At 39.9% G+C, this 21185-nt stretch overlaps 1 protein-coding gene across 4 annotated transcripts in view; it reads left to right on the top strand.

The window, feature by feature from the left end:
• JADE3 (jade family PHD finger 3) overlaps positions 1-16357 on the top strand; it is a 33591-nt gene extending 17234 nt beyond the window's left edge. For all 4 annotated transcript variants that reach the window (XM_083734266.1, XM_083734264.1, XM_083734267.1 and 1 more), the window contains exons 3-11: positions 832-914; positions 3287-3444; positions 5531-5721; positions 7188-7399; positions 8664-8831; positions 9025-9141; positions 11203-11676; positions 13251-13368; positions 14419-16357. In XM_083734266.1, coding sequence (XP_083590392.1) covers positions 832-914; positions 3287-3444; positions 5531-5721; positions 7188-7399; positions 8664-8831; positions 9025-9141; positions 11203-11676; positions 13251-13368; positions 14419-15314 — 2417 coding nt within the window. In that variant the 3' untranslated portion in view covers positions 15315-16357. The remainder of the gene's footprint in view (positions 1-831; positions 915-3286; positions 3445-5530; positions 5722-7187; positions 7400-8663; positions 8832-9024; positions 9142-11202; positions 11677-13250; positions 13369-14418) is intronic.
• Positions 16358-21185: the final 4828 nt, after the last annotated feature.

The raw sequence follows: 21185 nt of genomic DNA on the forward strand, positions 1-21185 counted from the left end.
ATAATCAATTTTCAGAAGGTATCTCAGAATTCAGAACATTCCATAACTCCTCCTTGGGGTGGATCATGCCAACTTGTTGCTGTCATGAGTCATTCAGAGGCTTTTGTGTTTCTTTATAGTACTCAGTAGCCCACCCGCATCCATATAACACAGGCAACATTTATTTTTATTATTTTATTTATGATTTTCAGTTTTATACATTTCCATAATTTTACAATCATTTTAGCATTTCAAAACTCGACTTCCTTCCCCCTCTTTCTGCGGTTCCTTAAATTTGTTTTTTATATTTTCTGCATATCCAAATTAACTTAATTTACTCATTTATTCATCTGCTTTAAACGTATGTTAAAAACTACAAGTTATTACAGTAATCCTGCCAATATTATTCTCTGTTTACTGTTTATTTTTTAAATATTCAATAAACCATTTCCATTCTTTTATAAAAAGTTTGTTATCTTGATTTCTTATTTTTCCGGTAAGTTTTGCCATTTCTGCGTATTCCATAAGTTTTTGTATACATTATTCTTTCGCTGGGACTTCTTCTTCTTTCCATTTTTGGGCAAGTAACATTCTTGCCGCTGTAGTCACATACATGGAATAAATTTCTATACAGTTTGGGTAGTCAGGAGCAACTTGTTTTGTCCCTTTGGATACTTATCCTTGAAAAGTTGAAGCAACTGTTTAAGAAAAACAGACCCATAATTGTAAGCAAAATTTCTAGTTTATGTTGCCTAAGATACCATTTCGGAATGCAATTCTCTGTATTTTTATGAATATCCTGGTGTTGCAGCAGCATTTAAATTGTCTCCATCTTTTCCTCTGTTTACACAGGTCCTTCTACTTCTTTCTCCTTTTGTTCCAAGTACAGAAGCAAGTCAAAAACACCAGCAAATGAACAAAAGAAACCTGCTGAGGTGAGAGTAATTCTCACATTCTTGGGGTGCTATTCAACTACATTTTTTTTCACTATTGCAAGAATTTCTCCCCTCTCCCCACACTAACCTCAATTTTTCTCTTGAGGTTTTGGGGACAGATTTTGAGAGTAGCAGGGAGATAGTTCTGTTACACGACGATTTCTTCATTCATGTTGTTTCCCTTTTATAGGTGAAGGAAGGAAGAATGAACAAACTTGTTCCATTTGAGTTCAATGGGATTAAAGCCCATCTATGCTTAAAGATTAGGGTCTGTAGTAAAATTGGTCATAATCTAAGGGCAGTTGAAGAGAAATTGAGGTCTTGAGGTAGCAGGTGCTGCTGAAGAGAATTTCTTGTGTTTTCTTTCCTTCTTCCTTATTGCTGGAATATGACTATAGGGCTATGGCAAACTTCTGCACAAGCTATTAAGGCTTCCACTTTTCTTAGGAGTATTTGAGTCCCTAATGTTATGAGACTGTCCCCAGGTACTTCTTCCCCTATTCACCTTAGGCATGGTTTCAATTTTGGCTTCTCTTACTATGAACTGAAAACAAGAGTTATGAAAATACAAGTTGACCAAACACATAATTCTGAAAAAAATTTAAATGCACAACCTCTGAGTAATGTATAAAAATACAGATTGCACATATCCTTTCTCCCTGTTCTGGATTTACCCTAAAGATGGGCCAGAGAAGGCCAAATACCTACATATCTTCTTCCTTTAATTCATATCTATGGGAAAAATTTGGATTGCCCTATTTCTTGGGAACTGCATGTCTCTTCTTACCCAGAGGGCCAAACTAGTCTATAAATGCTTGCACATTTTAAATGTGTATCGTTTTTACTTTAGAAATAACAAACAAGAGCATGAGTTGGAACTTCCCTGCATAGTGGGGCTATAACCTCTTTTCATTCTGCTCTGTGGTCCTAGTGAACCCCCCCCCACACACACACACAAAAAGAGGAAAGATGATACAGATTTAGAGTGCAAAACAAAAGCCCCCTTCAGGCATCTTATGCATGACAGGGGGAACTGCATGTAGATTAAGAAACAGGGCTGTGCTGCTAATCCTGCCCCATTGTCCAGCTAGGCTAGCCCTATGCCTGTGTTGAGCATGGGAGGTGAGGGACACAGGTAGATTGGCTGTGTTATGTCAAGATTGGACCAGTGGCAGGCTCCTGCTCTTGGTTGCACAATGGGCGGTATTCAGCTAAACAGTTACGGTAGCGCAGTGATTTTTAGTTGGACAGTGTAACTTCTCCACCCTCTCCTCTCCCTGTGCACCCCCTAAATTTGCTCCAGGTTTCCCCAGCTCTCCAGAGTAGATCCGGGAACAGGAGAAGAGAAGGCCAGAAAATTACATTGTGCAGCTAAAAGTGGTTGCACTAGCCCAACTGGACTACTTCCAAATGTGTTTTATTTGCCTAAATGATCACTTTTAACGTTGAGCTACTTCCTTGGAGAACTTGGCCGACAACTTAAGCTTATGTAACCCTTAAAAAAAAAATTCAGCATGAAAGTTCAGGGGTTAGCACCCTTCAGAAATGGAAAATTACTTGCTGAATGCCTAATGCCATTACAGTTACTTCTGAAAACAGATGAAATGCAGATGACAGTGATGGGTAGGTGTCTCATTTGCCTTTAAGCTGTTCTGTTAAATGCAAGCTCTTTTGGGCCCACTCTTCTTTTTTATATTCGGAGTTAGTTTTATCCATTGAAATCTTTGAGCGTGAGAGTATCAAAACAAACAAACTCTATTCTACCATACTGCTAAAGTGAAATTAAATCTTCACTTGCAACTTGCAGGGTTGCAGGATTTGGAAGAGACAACGTTCCTGCAATCCAGGGTAGATGCTAGAGGCTGTTACAACTTTTAACAGATTGAACTTTCCCACCCAACCTCCCAAGTTGTGAGCAAGTCTTCTACTTTCTCCTTGTCTCTTTCCTGGTCACCTGCAGTTACTTGGATTCTGGACCTCCCCAGAGCTGGAAGTTGCCACAGTTCTGTAGGTGTTTCAGTATCTACGATTAGGGGAGATCCCATATCTACATAACTCTGGAAGATCCCATTCACGCTTTACCTTCTAGGATTTGTGTGGTAAAGCAGAACAGGGTGGTCCACTTGCTTTGATTACAACTGCAGCAGCCCATGATTCTAAATAGTTGGGGAATTATGTGTTCCTTCCTTTATGCTTGGCAGCAAAGGGGTTGGTTTGATCAGTATGGTTCTGACAACTGTTTAACATGGCCTCTTGGATAATCATTAGGCTCCTGTACATTATTAATTTGTATTGTTAAAGAAGAAGAAGAAAAATAAATTATTGGACTGTTTCTTCCCAAGTATTAATGCTGTCTTTGCCTTCACCTGCAGGTGTTTCGAAAGGATCTCATTAGTGCCATGAAACTCCCAGATTCTCATCATATTAACCCAGATGAATATTACCTCTTTGCGGACACATGGAAACAAGAATGGGAAAAGGGTGTGCAAGTCCCAGCCAGCCCAGACACGATTCCACAACCTTCTCTCAGGTAATTTTTAATAAATAATTGTTGGGACTGAACTACATTTAATTTGGGGGTAGCCATATGAATATACTGGGCAGCATTCATGTCATGTAAACAATAATTAATCGTTTACTACTTTTGTTGCACAGAGTAGATTTTTGATCAGGTGAGGCTGCAATTTTTAAAGAAGTATTAAGGTCCACAACAGACAAGTGTATTCTGTCCACATAGTCAAAGAGGTAGTATACTTCATTATTTCAGCATAACTCAGTATTGTTCCAGCGGTTGTGGTGGATGATGTCCATTGCAGTTTTCCAAATATATGAGACAGTTTTGTGGAGTACACAAAGTTGGGTGTGGTGGTAGACTGGCTGAGGGTGTATTACCCTGAGCTAGTCTTAGGTATATAAAGATCACCAGATACATTTGCTTGGTAGTTGCTCATGCCTAAATACCTTTGTCCCATTGTAATTTGGGCTTTCTTTACTTCCTCTGATGTATGATATGGTCACAACTCAAGAGGGAACATCAGGCAGTGTGGAAAATTATCTGTGTGGTTGTTCAATAAAGAATTTACTTTTGTGGGTTTATTTTTTGTTTTTGTTTTAATGATCCCTATATTTGAGTGTAAGAAAGAGGTTTGCTGATAGTTCAGAATGGGCTTTTGGCATGTGCTCCTGTAGTTTATAGGGATGCGGGTGGTGCTGTGGTCTAAACCACTGAACCTCTTGGGCATGCTGATCAGAAGGTCGCCGGTTCAAATCCGCGCAATGGGGTGAACTGTTGCTCTGTCCCAGCTCCTGCCAACCTAGCAGTTCGAAAGCACACCAGTGCAAGTAGATAAATATGGAAGATAAATGGGAAGGTAAACGGCATTTCCATGCACTCTAGCTTCGGTAACGCTGTTCCGTTGTGCCAGAAGCAGTTTGGTCATGCTGGCCACATGACCCGGAAAGCTGTCTGTGGTCAAACGCCAGCTCCCTTGGCCTGAAAGCGAGATGAGCGCTACAACCCCATAGTTCCCTTTGATTGGACTTAACAGTCCAGGAGTCCTTTACCTTTTACTTGTAGTGTGTAGCAGTACTCTGTGAGCAGCATGGCATTGTCCTAATGAATTCCTTAGTCAAAAGTAAGGGTGGCTAACACACAGGTCATGGCCCCCAAGGACCCCATGAAAATGATTTATTTATTTATCTGTTTACTCACTTTTTGTGTCTGGGTACCCCTTTCTTAATTGTGCTTTTCTGGGCAGCAGTCCCTAAAAATTTGTTTTATTTTCATGCTGCATCTGGATCAGTACAACTATCTCTGCTGTTGCTGTTGTCAGCTGACAAAAAAAATTAATGAAATGATCGGCTGAAGAACAGCCCAAGGCATTGGAATGGTCTGTCTGAGCTCACTTGGTGATTGCTGTTTAGAATGGACTCCGGGATTGGAGGGAGAGAGTGGGTGGAGATGTAAACGAAGAAATGGATGGGAGGCACAAGGAAAACTGTAGAAAAAGCTGCTGGTGGGAGAAACATTAATGGATTATTGTGGATTGGGGGGGCGTGAATTCATACAATTCTGGCGCATAATTTGATTAGTATCCACAGAAGGCAAAGAAATTAATTATTGGGGAAAGGGGTGTGCATTATTATTGTTTCTTAATGAACAAAAAAATGGGAGACAGATCATCCATCCCTGTTTGCAAAGTCAATCAGGTAGAGGGGGCGGTGTGGCAGAAATTTTGCATCCCCAGAGAGACACAGAAAGAGGTTGTGCTGTGTGTTTGTAAAAGAGAGAAGTAGCATGGAAAGACTCAACTAGCTTGGGCAAAATGTCCTATGTATTGGGAGGGAGGGGTAAGTTCTGCCTTTTCCCACTATTTCATTTTGGCCATGCCTAGTTTGACATGGGCCCCCTCCACTGGCCATTGTGACCCTCAGCCTGGAAAATGTTCTTACCCGATGCACCAATGCACATTGTTACTTTTGCTTGACCCATGCATTCCATTGTAACCCAGATTATTATAATCAATTAGGGGCGTCAAATACCTGGCTTCCCAATTTGCAGAAGTGCCCTTTCAGCAAATGACTCGCAGCTCACTTTAATTACTATATCATTTTAGAGTCGTAGCGGAAAAAGTAAAGCAAGTACTATATACACGGCCTAGAAAATACATTCGTTGTTCAAGTCAAGAGCCCACTGAACCTGGCTATATCAACATTCTGGAACTGGCAGAATCGATGTGTCGTTATGACTTGGATGATATGGACATCTTCTGGCTTCAGGAAGTAAATGAGGAGCTTGCTGAAATGGGTGAGAGTGATGAAAAGTGCAATCACTAAAGCTACAATGAATTTTAAAAACTGTATCTTTAGTCAACTGCGCTGATTTAAGGCTGTTTTGCTGCTGCTTCCTTTTTTTTTAAAAAAAGTGGTTTGTTTAGAAAGATAACTTTAGTTGGTATTCAATGAGTCTTCTGCAGCCATGGTTCAGAGACATTTAACTGCATCTAGATATTTTGAGGAACTTCCATGTTTTTAATTCTTTGGAAATCCATCTTGGTTCATGGAAGAATGTGCATTTTATGCCAGGACTCTAGGAGTAATAAAAACAATGTGTATGAAAAAATACCAATCAGGTAATAATGGAAGTCAGTATTCCTACTTAATTGTATTTGCTAATACTCAGATCTTAATTGTATTTGCTAATACTCAGATCGTAATGACCTGAGAAAATGGCAGCTTTGCAGAATTGTACTTTGTGGCTCCATGAGAGAAGCAGGATTATGCCACCCTAGTAAATCAGAGAAGACACTATCTTGATAGCTTGTTTATGAGACTTAAAAATTAGGGGGGAAATAATTAACTTAATGTGGCAGATTCTTTTCAATGTAGTATTCAAAAGCAACATGTTTCTAATCTGAATGGGAAAAGGTAATGGGGCATATAATGAGATTTCAATGAAGTTGAACAGGCTATTTGTCATGTTAAGAGGCAATTTCCTTATAATGATGGTTTGGTTCAAACATAATGCACATTATGAAACTGTGGATTAGCCTTATGTCTGAACTCAGTCCACTTTATTGGCAATGGTAAAAGTTTCTGATTAACCAAGGTTTGTAGCTGGGTTATAAACCTTGCTTAACATTGTATGCAAACCTGGACCACTTCCTTAGCTATGGCTATGGAGCTGTCGCTGCCCAAAAGCTAGTGGAGCTGAAGTTGGAAGAGCAACAAAAAATTCCAACTGCCCTCACTGGTGCTTTTAACTATTCTGTGACGTTAAACCTTGGTTGTATGTCATCATCTGCCAGACACCTTAGTGTTAATGATGGTTTAGCATGAACAATGCTATGCTATGATGTCATAGGTAAAAATCAATTTTGTGCATTATTCCTGACATCCTAGCTGCTACTTTGAATATATGTAGGTTGTCTGAATCCTAGGGAATAGGACTTTCAATCTAAGTATTTTAATATTTTTATATAGTAATATAGGAAGCCAAAAAGGCAGGATAACAGTGTTTTAAATAAGTCCACCTACAATTGGTGGTTTCACTTTTCGTGTATCTGCATTTGTTTAAGATAGTGTATTATATATCAGATTAATGCAATGTAGATCTTACGTCTTTTAAAACTTGGATTGAAATTTAAGTAAGTCTCACACAAATGAGGGAGGGAGACAACCTATTGTCAGTGCAATGCTTTAGGAAATGAGGGTGCTTTTTGTTTCTTTATTTAGTATTAAGCAGATTATTATTTTGCTTTAATTCTCCTGCAGGTTGTGGGCAGCTTGATGAGAACACAATGGAGAAAATGGTGGAAGTCCTGGAACGTCATTGTCACGAGAACATGAACCATGCCATTGAGACAGAGGAGGGGCTGGGTATTGAATATGATGAAGATGTCATCTGTGATGTGTGCCGGTCCCCTGACAGTGAAGATGGGAATGATATGGTGTTTTGTGACAAATGCAACATCTGTGTGCATCAGGTTAGTGCTAGCAGAGGTTTTGAAAATGCTTCTTTCTTTTGGGAATGGGATTACAATGGAACCTTGGTTCTCGAACAGCTTAGTTGACGAACAAATCGGAACCCGAATGCTGCAAACCTGGAAATAAATGCTTTGGTTTGCAAACCTTTTTCGGAAGCCGAATGTCTGATGTGGCTGTCAGCTATTGTTTCCAGGGTGGCTGCACTAATCGCAAGCCGCGCTTTGGTTTTTTAACGTTTCAGAAGTCTAATGGATTTCTGGAACAGATTACATTCGAGAACCAAGGTACCACTGTAGAATCTTTCTAGATAGCTTGCTCCAACACAACCTATCTGAAAAGCCATTGAAAAGGTGCAAGAAATCTGGCGGCCTCTGAAAAAGTGGGTCTAGAATTTTTGTTTTCCGACGGCTCTGTAAAATTTAACACGAAACTGCTTAAAAGAGACATGGATTGCTTTTGATCAAGTAATGTATTCAGAGGTCATGTAAATCCCCTAAATATCATGGGAAAGGTTTTGAACCATTGTGGTGTTGGAGCATTTGTCTGCTGCACACTTCTTCCTTTTCTGAAACCACATTTAGGGATGTCAGCTAATTAAATTTCCTACAACAGAGAGAAAATGGAGAAGTGAAGGGTGAATTTTTAATCTTCATAAAATGATTCTTGTTAATGACAAGAGTAGAGCATGGTGCAGTGAGTGCACAGTGAGATAATGAGGGAAAGCTGATCTTTTAAATGTGTGCCTAGAATTTATGCCTATGCAAGAGTGCACTCTTCTGGATTAATCTGAAATGTTCCAGAAATAACTGTGATAGGCTAATCCTTCTGGAGTCTTCCTTAGGCTATACAGAAACCTTTCTCGGTAAGTGTATGCTAGTACTAGATGCCACAGAGAGCTACTTTTCTAGATTTTGTATGTGTGAGAGAGATACACAACAATAAATAGCAAGGTTTTGGGGCTAGGGAGGCGCAGCTACCGTTGGCCAACCATTCTGAGATCAGGCCTTTGGCTTTTGTGTCTTTTTGTAGAAATTCTCTGTGCAGCACTATTAATGATGTGTGTAACTCTTTACTTGTTAGGAAATAGCTCCTTTCCTGTTTCGTGTTTCAGACATCTGGCAAATAGTTGAATTCTCCCAAAATGGTTTTAGCGTATAGCATTTTTTTTTTAAAAAAAAATACTCTGTTGGTACTGCTATAAGTCAGTGATGTCTCGTTTCACTTATGGAGTCGTATAAAGCAGCAGTTTGTTTTTATCCTCAGGCATGCTATGGCATCCTAAAGGTTCCTGAAGGAAGCTGGCTGTGTCGTACTTGTGTTCTAGGTATACACCCTCAGTGTCTCTTGTGTCCAAAGAGAGGTGGGGCCATGAAAGCTACAAGGACAGGCACCAAGTGGGCGCATGTGAGCTGTGCTCTTTGGATTCCAGAGGTATGTATAAGAAGTGTTTTAGCTCATCTTTATGTAGACTAGCATGGAAGTATTCGGACTGCAATCTTCCCCCGGTCACCTAGCTGCTGTAGCTGTTATATTTGCCTTTTTACAATATGCTGAAATATAATAGCTTGATAGCTCTTTCCTGGTCATGTCAGTCATAGTAATCCATACATTTTATTATTATTAGGTAAGCATTGCTTGTCCAGAAAGAATGGAACCAATTACCAAAGTGTCCCATATTCCACCAAGTAGATGGGCTTTAGTTTGCAGCTTATGCAAATTGAAAACTGGTGCTTGTATCCAGGTATGTGTTAATTCTGTATTGTGATCTTAGAGGCTGCAGAGCAGAAATTGCATGCTAGCAAACTCAACAGGTTCAGAGTGCTAAGGAACAACTTTCTCCTGTGCTGGGTGGAAGACAGACGCAGCAGAATAGCCTTTAGCAGGGTTTATATTTTAAGGATGTGGGTGGCACTGTGATCTAAACTACAGAGCCTCGGGCTTGCCGATCGAAAGGTTGGTGGTTCGAATCCCCGCGACAGGGTGAGCTCCCGTTGCTCAGTCCCAGCTCCTGCCAACCTAGCAGTTCGAAAGCACGTCAAAATGCAAGTAGATAAATAGATATCGCTCCGGCAGGAACGTAAATGGCGTTTCCATGTGTTGCTCTGATTTTGCCAGAAGCGGCTTAGTCATGCTGGCCACATGTACGCCGGCTCCCTCGGCCAGTAAAGCGAGATGAGCACTGCAACCCCAGAGTCCTTCGTGACTGGACCTAACGGTCAGGGGGTCTCTTTACCTTTATATTTTAAGGAAACATTTTCAGGGTATTGGAAGAATGTAAAAAACAAACAAACCCACAACCTTTTAGCATCACAGAATTGTAGATAGGGGGCCAATGAGAGTAGTTGGCGGGGATATTTGTTAAAAAAAATAAAGAGACTTTTGTAAACCTTTTGGGGCCCACCAAAATCTTTAGGGGTGCTTACGGGGAACAACAGTCAATTAAAATTACATTAAATTAAAAAGCAAGGGAATGCACAGGATCCCTGAGATAATGCACTTAGGGCCCTTTGCTTATGCCAAAACCGTTTAACTAAAGCTTAGACACTACACTAGCTAAGTAGCAGGATACAGGATTCACAGCTTTATGGCAGATACATAATTTAAGTGGTACCTCGGGTTACAGATGCTTCAGGTTACAGACTCTGCTAACCCAGAAATAGTACCTTGGGTTGAGAACTTTGCTTCAGGATGAGAACAGAAATCGTGTGGCGGCAGTGGGAGGCCCCATTAGCTAATATGGTACCTCAGGTTAAGAACAGTTTCAGGTTAAGAACAGACCTCCAGAACAAATTAAGTTCTTAACCCAAGGTACCACCGTAATAATGCAAGCTCTATACAAACGCTTGCATTATTACTTAAATTGTGAATCTGTCATGAAGCTGTGGATCCTCTATCTTACCGTGCTACTTGTGGTAGCTAGTGTGGTGGCTGAACTTTAGTTAAACAGTTTTTGCAGAAGTCAAGTTATCTTGCTTTGCACATCATGTTAAACCATAGTTAGGTTTAATATGTGGTTTAATGTGGACGAGCAGTGCACACTGCTCAAAGTTTCCAGTCCACTTTCCCTCACAACTGGCCACATACCGCAAGCAACTTTACTTATCAAGTGATAACCAAACTTTGTTATTTGTTTACTGCTCATGGTTTGTTTTGGGGAAACAAACGAGCCCAGATTTGGATTGCATATGAAGCCAAGGCATGTGGTTTTTTGCTCCTGCCATGGTGCAGCCAGGAATGGGGAAAGAGCAAAGTGGGACTTGGTTAGCTTGCGCAAGCATACTGCTCAGTCATGTAAAGCCATAGTTAAACATTACCTATGGCTTAATGTGATTTCAAAACACAGCCATTATGCCAAATTGCTGCTAAGGCTTTACCGTGAACCAAGCATTGCCCATGGCGTTGGAATGCTGGAACTTATACAGAAGAAACAAATGATTGAATAGGCTGTTTTTCATTAACGGTGTGTGTTGCCTCTTCTGAAAGTGTATATGCATAGCTTGTAACTCTTAAGATAAAAGTACTTAAACATCAATGTTTTACATTTTATAACCTGTATTTCTTAAAAATCTTTAGCGGAACAGAATTTGCTTGTTTTTCTTGTTGTGTCTGAAGGTTACCATTTAGACTTCTAACTCGTGAATAAACAACCTTTAAAGTAAAGCTGTGTCTTCTGAATACCGCCTGTGAAACTCTGTGCATACGTGTAATAATAAAAGGCCTGTGATACTTTCTAAGCTTTCATTGGCTGGTTTTCTTCCTCTGATGCTTGTTTTAACTGGTGGCGGTTTCCTTCACTCAACAGTGCTCTGTGAAGAGCTGCATTACTGCCTTTCATGTCACGTGTGCCTTTGAGCATAGCCTGGAGATGAAAACAATCCTGGATGATGGCGATGAAGTCAAGTTCAAGTCGTACTGTCTAAAACATAGCAAAACCAAGCAGAGCTTGATGCCCGACGCAGACGTTAATCCCAAGAGCACAGCAGACCAGAAGCAGACCGAGAGCGAGAAAACCAGTTTGCGTGCTCAGAAACTTCGGGAGCTGGAGGAGGAGTTCTACTCCCTAGTGAGGATTGATGACGTCGCAGCAGAACTCGGCCTCCCTAAACTCACTGTGGACTTGATCTATAATTACTGGAAACTAAAACGGAAAAGTAACTTTAATAAACCATTATTTCCTCCCAGGGAGGATGAAGAAAACGGCTTGGTTCAGCCAAAAGAAGATAGCATTCATACTCGAATGAGGATGTTCATGCATTTGAGGCAGGATCTGGAGAGGGTAAGGAGGAGGGGGGGGGAGTGACGAAAAATACCCTTATAAAGTAGTTCACTGCAACAGGAATCGGGAAGGGGCAGATCAATCCAACACCGTAGTGCTTATTTCTTCTTATTCTGTCTCCAGCAAGTTCATCACTGTACGCCACAATCTGACAGCCTCCAGATTCGACTATTGCAATGCGCTCTATGTGCCCCTACCGTTGAAGGCTATTTGGAAACTGCAACTGGTCCAAAATGCAGCAGCCAGATTACTGGCTGATGTTCCATTTTAGAGCTCTTACAACCTCAATTTAAAAAACAGCTGCTGTGGTTGCCATTCCCCACCCCCCAAGGTCCACATCACGGTACTCACATTTGTGTTTAAAGCTCTAAGTGACTTGCACCCTGAACAGCTGAAAGACCACCTTGGGTGTTAAAATTTGGCAAAGGGCACTGTCTTGGTAGTACTTCCGCCTTCAGAAGTGCAGGGAATGGTGGCCCAGGAAAGGGCTTTTTTCCTTTCCTGTGGCAGCTCTTCATTATACAGTATTTTTGCTGTACGCTGAAGATGCACCTCTTTGTCCTGACCTTGGCAGTTCAGGCAACCCATCTCTTCTGCTAAATCGATAATGTTCTGTTCTGTCTGGAACGGCTTTACTTGTTTTTATTGCCACATCTGTTTTTATCTATTTTTTAAATAATTGTATATTGTATTGTTGTAACCCTCCCTGGGGTCCTATGAGGAACAGTGGGTAAGAAATCAAGTAAGTAAGTACATAATGGAGGCTGGTGGAGAGAAGAAACAGGAATGGCAAGAAGCTAAGTAGAAGTAGGGTCAGCCAGATTCTGGGTTCATCCTACGACTTGTGGTGTGCCATGCTACTCTGCTGTATGGCCCATATGTCAGCTGATGCTGTGTGGAGGCTTATGCTGTGCATGGCTGTTCTCCTGTAGCAGTCACCAGGTTTCTTTCCTCAAGTGTCAAGATGAGGTTTCTCCTTCATTACAACACTCAATTACAGTCGGAGGAGGCTGATTCTGCCGGTGCTTTGCCCATTGGCTCATTTGCATGCTTGAGATGGGGTCAGCATTACTGATGGGTCCATAATATTGACTCTAGTAAGGAGGCTACAGTAGAGCCTATTAAGGATCCTCCGCAGGCATCATCCTAATTATACAGCTGTGGCTTTAGGAACCTTCTACCTGCTAAACAGGGAGACTAGCTCAGACCAAGAAGTCAATAGCCACCTGATAACCTTTTCGTTGTGAATTTTAAAAAGCACTCGAGAATGTTTTGTGGGTGGATGGTTCAGAAGGGACTAGAGTTAACGTTGAGTATATCGAAGGCAAAACGGAGAAAGAGGTCAAGCGTTAACATTGCAATATGAATAATAAAACATGCAGATTATTTAAGTACAGTGGTAACCTCGGGTTACATACGCTTCAAGTTACAGACTCCACTAACCCAGAAATAGTGCTTCAGGTTAAGAACTTTGCTTCAGGATGAGAACAGAAGTCGTGCTACGGCAGCACGGCGGCAGCAGGAGGCCCCATTAGGCTAAAGTGGTTCTTTTTTTTTTTGTTTTTTCGCTGTAGGTAAGAAATCTTTGCTACATGGTAAGCAGAAGAGAGAAGTTAAAACTTTCTCACAGCAAAGCACATGAGCAGGTTTTCAATTTGCAAGTCCAGCTTATCAATCAGGAAATTGCTGCAGGTAAGGAATGCAAAATGAGCCTGGTTCAGATGATCATATCTGAGCTTTTTAAACAAATATATGCATGAACCTTTTTACTTGCACATGCAATCCCCCTTTCCTTATTTGTGTAAGCAGTGATTAAGTCAGGAAGTAATTGACCTTAGTTTCCTGTTTTATCCAAACCAGGAAACTATAACTACCCTACTGAGAACAAATTGGAGTATTAAACCAGCTTGGACTATGGTTTAATATCCTGGCATATTCGGAAGTTGATAACCATAGTTTCCTGATTAGGGCATAGCAAGAAAACATGGTATGGGTAATTGCAGACTTCTTGGTCTGATTGCAGTGTGACACAAAGGGTCTCTGTATGTGCAGGCAAAACACTTGTGTGTAACTTGGCTTAATAAGATGAGATGTGATTGTCCCAATATGACCATGGCTACTTTAGATTTTTGCTATGTGTTGCTAGCTTCCAGAGCCTTTTTAAACATGCTTTTCTTGGATTGTTAATTATAAAATCCCCTTTCAGCTATTCCAGAAATATATCTTATGGGCTATCTATATGGTATAACTTTTTATTAATGCATTTGTTTACATTGCAGTAAATTTGTAAGTTGTGTTCTAGACATGAGTAAGAAGAATACACTAGAATATGCAAATACTACAAACTTAGTAATGTTTTCCTTCTACTATGTTCTTAAAATCCCATGCTCCTCTGTTCTGGGAAGGCTAGATAGAGCCTTAGTATGTGACCAGGCATTCAATAAATATCTAGTAGCATATAATTTTTTAATGCTTTCTTGAATCTATTATCAAGGAAACATGGGAAAAGGAACTTTCCTTAATTGCAAATGATATTATAAACTTACAGGTTGCTACATTTAAATAGTTCTAGAATAGGTGTATATTCCTGAATTGCAAGAAGTTGGACTAGGTGATCCACAGGGTCCCTTCTAACTCTGTGATTCTATTAAGTTCTGTGAAGATGTGCTGCATACATTTGCATGATGGAATCTGCCTCTTAAATAGATACCTTCTCACATACCCTTTTATTTTTCTCTATAGGCCATTCTCTGACAAGTGCACTGGAAAACACTCTGTTTTATCCACCTCCTAGAATCACCTTGAAGCTTAAGATGCCAAAATCAACATTAGGTGATTGCAAAAATAAATTGAAATCTGGTAAACCACTTTCTCCTGACAACAATGTCGTGGTTTACAGCAAAAAGGGTATTCCAGTATCCAAAGAGACTTTTGTTTCAAATATGAAAGCCTACTCGAGGTTTCAGCATGAGAACAGGAGCAATGGCTTACTGGGAGGGATGGTGAAGTCTAGGAATGAAGCAGCAAAGAATTCTGGACCTGCACATACATCAGACTTCCATCGCGGACAGTCGTCTGGCAAACCCTTAGCACTTCAAGCTGCATTGCATGGACAGTCCTCCATTGGGAACGGGAAAATTCAGCAGCACTCTAATCTAGCAAAGTCTAATGGCTTAATGGGCAGAGTTGGGGACGTCACTCAGCGAGACAGCTCTAGCCAAACGACATACGAGCAGCAGTCTGCTCTCTCTGCCCACTTGGCTAGCCAGAGCAGCTTCAGGAAATCCACCATAGAACACTTTAGCAGGTCCTTCAAAGAAGCGACCAACAGTTTGGTGAGGACCACGGAAGATCTTAGATGCTGTGAAAAGCCCTCAAGAAGGCTGTCGATGAGAGAGCGTTCATGGGGCAAGCAAACTCTTGAATATCAGATGGGGAGTGCCCCCTACCAGGACAATGATGGGTATTGTCCCGATTTGGAACTCAGTGACTCTGAAGCTGAAAGCGATGAGAATAAAGGACAGATAAGACTGAGAAAAAGCAGCTCGGAGAGAGAGGTCCCAAGTAAAGACTTTAATAGAGATTGTCATAGTAGAAGTAAAAGAAATTTGATTTCTCACAGTTCAGTACAAAGGTGATTAGAAACCCCGGATAATGGGAATAGCTCAGCCTTCGTATGTCCAAGATTATTGATGCAAACCTTAGGAAATCTGCAGGTTACAGTGTAGGATCTGTGAGCAAATGACGAACTTGCTTTTTTTTAAGTGGTGAATTGGTTTACCCTTTTTTGAAAAGATTGTTAATTGGGTTTTTTTCCTATAAGTGCTATATAAGTAAAGGTTACTTTGAATATCACTTGCAGAAATAGTTTTATATATCCACTTCCCCGGTCTACGGAAATGTATTGTGTTCAGCTTTGTACCAGTGGGCAGGTATTCCAAAAAGCCCATCCTTCTGTGACAATCTGCAAGAAGATGGAACAGGCGATTCTTGCTGCAATTTCAGTATAATATCTCTTCATGAGAACACTTAAGCAATCTCTTACCCCCCCTTTTTTTTTTAAGGAATTTAAAAGGCAAAACTGTATTTTGAAATAATGGTGCTTGCTTAATTGTTTTTGTTTGTTTGTTTTGGTCTGGATTGGGACATATGACTACTAGACAGAAATCATGTTCTCAGCCAATTTCAGAACAGGTGGTATGATTCTGAAGGTAAATACTCTTTTAACTTCTAGTATTTTTTTATTTTATTTTTTAATCCTCGTGTACATAGTAGTTTGTTGTGGGTTGCACTTGCAGAATATTTTAGCCAGCCAGCCGATACAAATGGCTGATATGTGGATACTGTTTAATACTAGAAGTATGTAATCTCTAAACCTATTCAGGCAATCACCAGTGATGCCAGATTCTCCTTTGTCAACTCAGAAGGCTTTTTAAAACCTCGATCCCACAATATTACATCCATTCCTCCCATCCCAACACAAACACACACTCCCCGCCGCTGCCGCTCAGCTGTCAAATACTTTGTCCAATTTCTGAGCCAAAATTGGTGAATACATTGTTTTGGTTTCCAAGTTTAAATATAGTCAGACACAGCAAATGAAAATATTTTTGATTGCCAAAAAAGCTTTGGAATTGCTTAGGCCACTTTATTGTCTAATTAGATTTACTTTTTTTTTTTTTTTTACAAAAACGCTTCGTAATATGTGACAATGGTGTCAAAGAAATTACTCTATATTACGGCGTACCATTGATCTTTAATTAGGAATAAATGGGCTTTAGCAGCCAATAATAATTTGACTAATGAAATTGTTACAGTTTGCTTTAATTAATAAAATTCCATAATGTGAAGTAAAAGGAACTGGGTTAAATCTACTTTTAGTTGTGAAGAAGGGATTCACAATGAGATATTCCTGAAGGAAATAAAAGAAATTTGACAGTTTCACATGCTTTACTTTAGGCATTCTTAAAAGTTTGCTTTGTTTACTCATTTCTATGGTATGTTTGTGTAATTTGTCTTTTTTTCCATAGATCTATTTTTAAGGCATTTTCTTTCATGTAAATATATAGTACCATTTTTTTAAAAAAGTTAGTGTTTTGTTGAAAAAATGGTTGGCCTTTATGTTGTCAGCCATTCAGAACGGTGCTGAAAATGTTCACTTCTCTATACATTGGTTCTAGTTTTTCATATTTATTGTTAGCATTGTTTCCTGGTCATGAAGTAAATAAGAGTTGAAAATGGGAACAATTACTTCATTGATCTAAAGGGGACGACGACAACAATCGTGTTTCATGACTAGTGGCATGAGAACAATATAAAGGGTAGGAAATGGTGCTTCAGCAAGACTCCTCAGTTTTGCTAATTTAAAGGTGATGACTAAAATATATCAGTTCAGGCGATAGTAATTTTGTTTTTGTTTAATTTTACATGATTTTAATAGATACGTGGAGGAGGAGCCTTTGGCTATATAGCTTTCAAGTATCTGTCTCCAAAATATATTTGCTAGTTTTTACAATGTGTTCAGTGGCTAACTTTGAAGTATTACCTCTTAACCTAATTTGTTTCATTCATTCATATATATATATATATATATATATATATATATATATATATATATATGATTTTTCACAAATGGATGTCTTTTTCAGACGTCCCCTTTTTACAATACTTTTTTCATTAAATTATGAAACTGCTAACTATACCTTCTTTGTTGTGATCTTTGAAGGCTGTAATATTTTGGTCCTTAAGAGTTCTTTGATTACTATACTTAACCCCCTAAAGTTCTTGCATTGAAAAGCACAGGAGATGATCTACAGATTTGTAGATTTCCTTAGGAACACGCAATGTGCTCACACAGTCTTCACACGGGACATACCACATGCATACATTCCATGTAGGATGTTGGCAGTGTATGAATTTGGTATTCGTAGGGCTTCAACATGATTTAAGTAATTTTAATAGATTAATAATATGTGTTAAGGTAATAGATTGATAAATTAATTAAATTAGAACATGTGTAAAGCAACAGCTCTGAGGCACAAAGGACTTTATTTTGGATAATGTGCACGTGTTTATATAAAGCCTTAGAAAAGGCTTCTCTTCATATGCAGAAACATGCCTCTTTAGATAATTCTTGCTATCTGCAGTTTTAGTAAAACATTGTAAAACATATTTTTATAAGTTGCTGAGTCAGGGATCCTCTTTTATTAGATGGAATTAATTCATTTGAACAGCTTTCAAATAGTTAACATGGCAGCCCTTAAATATCTGTGTCAATATTTGCTGGAATCTGTTCTGCTATAATGGAATCTTATTTATTTTAGAAAACGTCTTTTGCTTCCCAGATTAAAAGCTACAGTAAAAATGACATGAAACAAATCATCAGTTAAATCGTTAAAGCAACAGCAGAAGAGGGTCATATAACAAAATAACACGATAGCAGGAAGTTAAAACAGATTTGAAGGCAGTTTGTAATTAAAGAAATGGATTTGGTACATTCCTGAAACTCAAGAGAGGGCCAACAGAACCTCTTTAAGAGGGATGAGGAGTTCCACATTTTGGGAGTCCCTGACAAAAAGGCCCTTTTCATATATCCCCACTAAGTGCATCTCCAAAAGTGGTGGAGGTACAGGGCAGGACTTCAGTTGCTGAATGCAGACACAAGCAGATTCATGCAGAAGGAGGTAAACTGGTCCCAAGCCATTTGAGGGGGCTTTATTGGGTAATAACTAGGACTCTGAATTGTGGCTGGAAACAAATTGACTGAAATGAACCTGAAGTTTATCATAATGTATTCAGGTAAGGTTATTTATCCAACACAACCAGCTGATCTGATTTTTGAACTTGCACATAGACTGATGTGTAATTGATCAATGCAGCATTTTCCCTTTAAAAAAATAATCTACATACAGAAATAAGGACAGCAATAAAAAGGCAGCACTTGGCTTCCTTATTTCGGTTGTGAGATTGACCAGGTAAGCTTGTTAAAATATTGTTTCATAAGATACCATCTTACAATGAAAAGTTACTCCAACGTAAATAAGATAGCATCTTAAGCTAATTTGCATTTAGTACAATTTCTTTGACAACGGGGCAATTGCTCTTGGAAGTCTTATCATTAACTTTGTTTAGAATGGATCAATTGTTTGCCAATCCAGCTCCCTACATCATGGATGAAGGACAAGAGATTAGATGTCTTGTTGCAAAGGCATTCCGTATCTCATGGGCAACAAAAATCAAGCTCTAGGTATTGTTTGGCCACAGCTCCCATCATCCTTGGCCACTGATCATACTGCCTAGGGCCAATGGGAGTTGAGCTCCCACAACATCTGGAGGGTGTCAAGTAAGATATCCCTTGCCCTAAATAAATTTTTGTTCCTAAGACGTGTTTTGTTGTTTCTTTGCAGTCCTGTGCTCCGTTGAGAAGGGCAGGATTAAATTAAATTAAATAAGATTGAACCACCTTTCTGTGTTGATGCCATTTTAGCTACACTAAGCAGAAGCAGGTCTGACCCATCAGAGATTGAAGGAATGATGGGGAGTGAAATATAAACACTAGAACGCTCAACTGAGCCAGAAGTGAAGTAAATTGAGGAGGGAGGGGGAGAACGTTTTAGGGTGACTGGGAAGAAAATGGAGCATGATATCTTTACTCCCAGTTGTTTAGCAGTGACAGCAAAAAGGCTGTTTAAACAAACAAACAAACAAGGCAGTTAAGGCCCCGTATTTCAAATTTCAATTTGTCCTGGTATGTTTGTTGCATAAATTGCTGTAATAGGCCCCACCCCACAGGCTACAATTTTGCATCTCTATCCCTCCCAAAAACCTATTTTGCATCTGGCTCTGGTTGGTAGACTTATGGGTGTGTGTTTAAAAAAATAAGGTCCTAAAGGAACAACACTATTTTACTTACTGCATTTTTATTTCACTTCTTGGAAATGAAGTGTTGTTTCTTCCACTAAATTGTGTATCAAAAAATTGGAAACATTTAAAATGATCAGTAGAAGATGCATCATCAGATGTTTGAAATGTTACCTGAATTGCAGATAACATAGTGGTGATGCTGGGATTGCTAGAATAAGAATGTCACAACGCTGCCACAAAACTTCTTTGCTGTGGTCCACAATAAATAATTGCTCAGGCATGCATAAACAGATATTGCTTCCCCCTACAAAAGAAATCCAGGCATTCTTACTCTGCAAGCTTCTCTCATGGCTTTCTATGTCAAATGGCCATGTTCAGTTCTTGCCATTTTTAGTTATGTCACAACAGCCCTGTAATTTTAACTTTAGTTTTGTAATACATGGAAGTTACGTTTTTGCATGCAAGATAGCTTTTCAGTCATAGTTCAGGCTTAAAGGTAATTATTAACTCTTCCATGACCTCTCCCTTATCTACCTGTGTAAAGAATCCACAATACAAGAGAAGTGTGTAGTATTACAATAGTTTTAACTAGAGAGATCAAAGTTCTAGACAGCTGGGCATGGTGGAGGGCAAATTGCCATTATGGTGTAGTTCAGTGGAGCATTAATGGGACATTTATTGTTTTCACTTAGACTCTTGAGCAACACAGAATCGAAGTAAATGCGGAACATCCTCGTTTTTGTATCATTCATTCATTGCTGAAATTATATAGGCTGCCCACCAGCATACGGCTCACATATGGAAGTAATAAAATGCAGTGGTATTTACCTTAATGGTTGCGATTTTTAAAACTTAACATGCCACTTGGTCTAAATGTCCTAGCCCAGGGGTAGGGGAACCTTGGCTCTGGGTGCAAATACAGCCCTCTAAGCTTCTCTATTTTGCCTGAGGCAAATCCTTAAGAGTTTTGTCTCGCTGGAACTTATCCTTGAACCAGTGATATTGCCTCTTGCTTACCTGGAAGGGAAGTGTGTGTGTGTGTGTGTGTGTGTGTGTGTGTGTGTGTAAAACCCTCTTGACTTCCGTAGAGCTAGAGCACAAAGATGAGTCACATCCATTACTGCTTACTTTTGCATCTAGGATGCCTGGCAGGTATGTGGCCTGCAGAAGGCTACCTGAGCATTCCTCTGGCTGACAGAAGATCCCCAACCCACCCCTGCCTTTGCCCACCATTAACTAGTATGCACCAGGCCTTGAGGGATAGGATTCAAATGAGGCTATGCCCTAAACTTCCCTAACCTGTCAAAGAAGAGCTGGGATCCTTCAGTAGTGCAGGGCAGTACTGCAGAGAGCCAGTGTGGTGTAGTGGTTAAGAGCGGTAGTCTCGTAATCTGGGGAACCGGGTTCACGTCTCTGCTCCTCCACATGCAGCTGCTGGGTGACCTTGGCTAGTCACACTTCTCTGAAGTCTCTCAGCCCCACTCACCTCACAGAGTGTTTGTTGTGGGGGAGGAAGGAAAAGGAGATTGTTAGCCGCTTTGAGACTCCGTAGGGTAGTGATAAAGCGGGATATCAAATCCAAACTCTTCTTCTAGTGAATAGCACGAGCTTTGGATTGAGCCCAAATCTGTCACAAATTAACGCGG

Source organism: Podarcis gaigeae (assembly GCF_964106915.1).
Source record: "Podarcis gaigeae genome assembly, chromosome: 4".
Taxonomy (NCBI): domain Eukaryota; kingdom Metazoa; phylum Chordata; class Lepidosauria; order Squamata; family Lacertidae; genus Podarcis; species Podarcis gaigeae.